Source organism: Musca vetustissima, unplaced genomic scaffold (assembly GCF_032173495.1).
Source record: "Musca vetustissima isolate MV318-11 ecotype Yass unplaced genomic scaffold, APGP_CSIRO_Mvet_v1 utg7861, whole genome shotgun sequence".
In the NCBI taxonomy this organism is placed as follows: Eukaryota; Metazoa; Arthropoda; class Insecta; order Diptera; family Muscidae; genus Musca; species Musca vetustissima.
The window spans coordinates 50,785-54,347 of NW_026878864.1; the positions used below are offsets into that span (position 1 = coordinate 50,785).

The 3,563-nt window shown below is 33.7% G+C and overlaps 1 protein-coding gene across 1 annotated transcript; it reads right to left on the reverse strand.

Moving 5' to 3' along the window:
* Positions 1-1,201: 1,201 nt before the first annotated feature.
* On the reverse strand, positions 1,202-1,782 carry LOC133323630 (ras-related protein Rap1). Its single transcript, XM_061532543.1, has one exon. It carries the CDS (start codon positions 1,769-1,771, stop codon positions 1,217-1,219), a length of 555 nt encoding a protein of 184 aa, XP_061388527.1. The 5' UTR covers positions 1,772-1,782; the 3' UTR covers positions 1,202-1,216.
* Between the last annotated feature and the right edge of the window lie 1,781 nt (positions 1,783-3,563).

Sequence of the window (3,563 nt, forward strand, 5' to 3'; positions counted from 1 at the left end):
AGCAGCAGAGAAGTAGCACCTACCCAGACACGAGTAGTCTTGGCACAGCTAAGATCCGGATTGTGTAACTTCCTCAATTAATATTGGGTACAATTTGATGTTTTTTTTTTGGAAATTGACTACTTAATTTTCCATTAAAAAAATAAATTCATGGCCAATTATGTTGGAAACCCAGTTTACAAAACAGGAGTAATATGCATTCCATATAATAATTGAAAAAAAAACATTGGGAATAAATATTAGGATTTTTCAAATTGCATTAAAAAAATAAAAGAAAATAAATTCAACACTAATAGATGAAAACTTGCATGCTTCAAAACAACATATTTCTAAATGTGTTGCATAAATAAAAAAAAATAAAAACAATTCATGTGTTTTTTTTTAATTTAATTAATAAATTTTATTTAGATTTCTTTACAGAACCTAAAAGGCTTAAGGGTTTACAACTATTAAATTATTGTTTCTCTTTATGTTTATGGAAGTTTGAAGTTGTTTGTTTTTTTTTTTACTTTTTCATTTTTAACTTGTTTGTTTTTATCATATTATTATCATTATTTTTTAAATTATTATTACAACTAAGATTTGTGTTTTTGTTTTTTATGAAAAAAATTTAAGAATTTTTTTTAATTTTTATGCTGTTTATCAAATTTTCTTTCCTGTGTATATCATTTTAAAAAATAATTTACCCATTTACGAAAAAAGAAAATATTTATATTATTAATTAATGAAAAATAATTAATTAATAATAACTATAATATAATAATAATAAGTGTATATGTATAGTAGTAGAGAAGAAAAAACCGTAGCAAAAAGGCGACAATAGTGGATTTTCTTTGTTGTTGCTGTGGTTGGTTTTGTTATTTTTTCTTTCAGTTTATCATTTGTATTATATTGTTGTTGTAGTTTTTTGTTATGAAATGTGTTGCTGTTTTGTTCATTTTGTGTTTATTGTAACTTTAAAAAAGTTTAGTTTTTGTTGCTTGAGTTTTTTCTTTTGTTGTTGTTTTTCTTTGTATTTTTATACTGGGAGTATAGTTTTGGAAAGTGAGTGTTGAAAGTGGAAAGTTTTCTTTTTTTTTTTTTGTGGCCTGGAAATGATAGGAAAAAATTATGTCCTGGGATGTTTTGTTTCTTTTTTTCGAGGGGAATATTTTTGTGTTTGATTTGTAAATATGTTTAGACATATATATGTGGGAGTGTGTTTATGCATAGAGTCTTACAGCAGAACACATAGGGATTTCTTGGGCTTTTTCTGTTTCTTTTCGGGTGACTTTTTGTTTATCTGTCTGACGAGGTCATAGAATATATCGACAACATTCACTTTTGCTTTGGCAGATGTTTCCATGAAGGCGCAGTTGAATTGAGTGGCCAACGATTTGCCCAGCTCCTTGCCCACTACACGTTCATCTTCTAAATCGCATTTGTTGCCCACCAGAACCATGGGTACATCATCTGTGTCCTTGACGCGTAGAATTTGCTCCCTCAAATCTTGCAGATCGTTGAAGGTGGACTGTGCTGTTATCGAATAGACTAATACGAAACCCTGGCCATTTTTCATGTACAAATCCCGCATGGCGGTAAATTGTTCTGTACCCGCTGTATCCAATATCTCCAACATGCATTGTTGGCCATCGACTTCCACCTGTTTGCGATAACTGTCCTCAATGGTGGGATCGTATTTCTCAACAAAGATACCTTGTACAAATTGCACGGTTAGAGCGGACTTGCCGACACCACCACTGCCCAAGACGACAATTTTATATTCACGCATTTTGATTTGTGTGCTGGCTGCAGCAGTTGTTACTGTTGTTGTTGTTCTTGTCTGCTTCCGACTGGCTTGTTGGGTGGGCTGATCTTCTAGCTGGGTTGGTTGTGGTCAGCAATCAAGAGTGTGGATTAAATATAGTTTGACGTTTGTTATTGATGATGATTGTTTCTTTGCTCTTGCAGTTGTAAATAAGGCGAATTCCTACGATTTATTATCTCGTGCTCGTTAAGTGGCTCTGCTTTGTGGATAGTTCACCGGGGGCTAGGGTTAAAGGTTAGCATGCAATACTCCCCCTTTTGTGTTCTTGAATTTTACTTTTTTTGGGGGAAACACAAATGTTCTGGAAGATATTTTAGAGTCTTTATGGTGCGGTGACTTTTTTTATTTGTGTGTTATCGTCGTATTGGTGTGCTTGCTTGCTTGGCTGTTTGTTGTTTTATAGGCGTTGTTTTAAACAAAGATTGCTTACAGTTGTGTTGTTTTAATATTTAATATAAAATAAATCCAAGTAGTGAATTTCCTTAATTTGATTTCTTATTATAACTATTTTATTTTGTGTGTTTTTGTTTTACTTTCTTTTCTTTTTTGCTCGTTTTTCTTGATCAGACTTTATTTCAGATGATGATTATTTAACTTTTTGTTGCTGCTATTGCCGCTGTTGTCTCTGCTTGATGTTATTACTATGCCGTTTGCATGAAGATGATGATGGTGTATGTGTGTGCTTGCTGGCTCGTTCCCCTATCTCTGCCGCTCTTGCTCGTTCACACTCTCTCTCTCTCACTCGTTTTCAACAAAGGAAATTCTGTTGTGTTGTCCGTAATTAATAACAAGAGTGCACTCCTCTCAATCTCTTCGGCTTGATGAATAGGGCCTTGTCTTCTTCAACTTGTTGTTGTTGCTATTGTGTTATTCTTTGCGGCTTTTTGTGTCTGTTGAACACTACTTTTAACGTTCAATATTATTTTTTTTTCACTTTTTTGGCACTATTATCTTTTTGTTAAAAACGAGTACAATAGAGCTACTGCTCCTCTTCTTGTTTGCTAGCTTTCTGGAATTTACCTCAATCGCAAGTGTGCCGCCGCAAAAACTGTAATCAAATTTCACCTAAAAAACGTAGATAAAAAACCACATTAAAACATTTCTGTAACGATGATATTCTACTGTAGCATGAAGTATCAAATTTTGAAAACGCAACAACCCCGTTGTTACTCTTTCGACATTGTAGCTCTGTAATATTGCAAGAATTTTTACTCCATTGTGTTTCTTTCTTTATTAATTAACTCATTACTAAACTTTGCACACAACAAATTAAATTTTCGACTCAAACTAAGGCATTTTAATGACTCACCACAAACACACAATTAACTCTTGCATTAAAAACTCACAAAACAATTTCTTTGCATGGCATTCGCCCTGGCACACACGCACACTGCCACACAACTTCTTTACAGCAAGCATTCACAACTCACTGCACACATACATACATTTCTCTTTTATTAGAGCAGGGTTAGCCAACAATACATATACAAACTGCTATGATTGTGTTGGACACACGCATAGATCCGTTGGGAGAGTAATTTTCGCTCTCTTGGTACAGATCGTCTATGTTAAAGCAAAAGCATACGACATGTTCGATGTCTTGAACACAGAACTGTACTCTCCCAAAGCGCCCACGGGCGCCTGTTTGGTGAACAGTGTATTAGAGCCACACAAAAAAAAATTAACTTGCCTTTCTTTCATTTGCTTTATCTCATAGAGGAACAGAAAAATAAATGATCAAACTTTGTGCGTTCTT

Excerpts from the sequence above, each read along its gene's own strand:
- LOC133323630 (XM_061532543.1), bottom strand. The coding sequence starts at position 1,771 with ATGCGTGAATATAAAATTGTCGTCTTGGGCAGTGGTGGTGTCGGCAAG.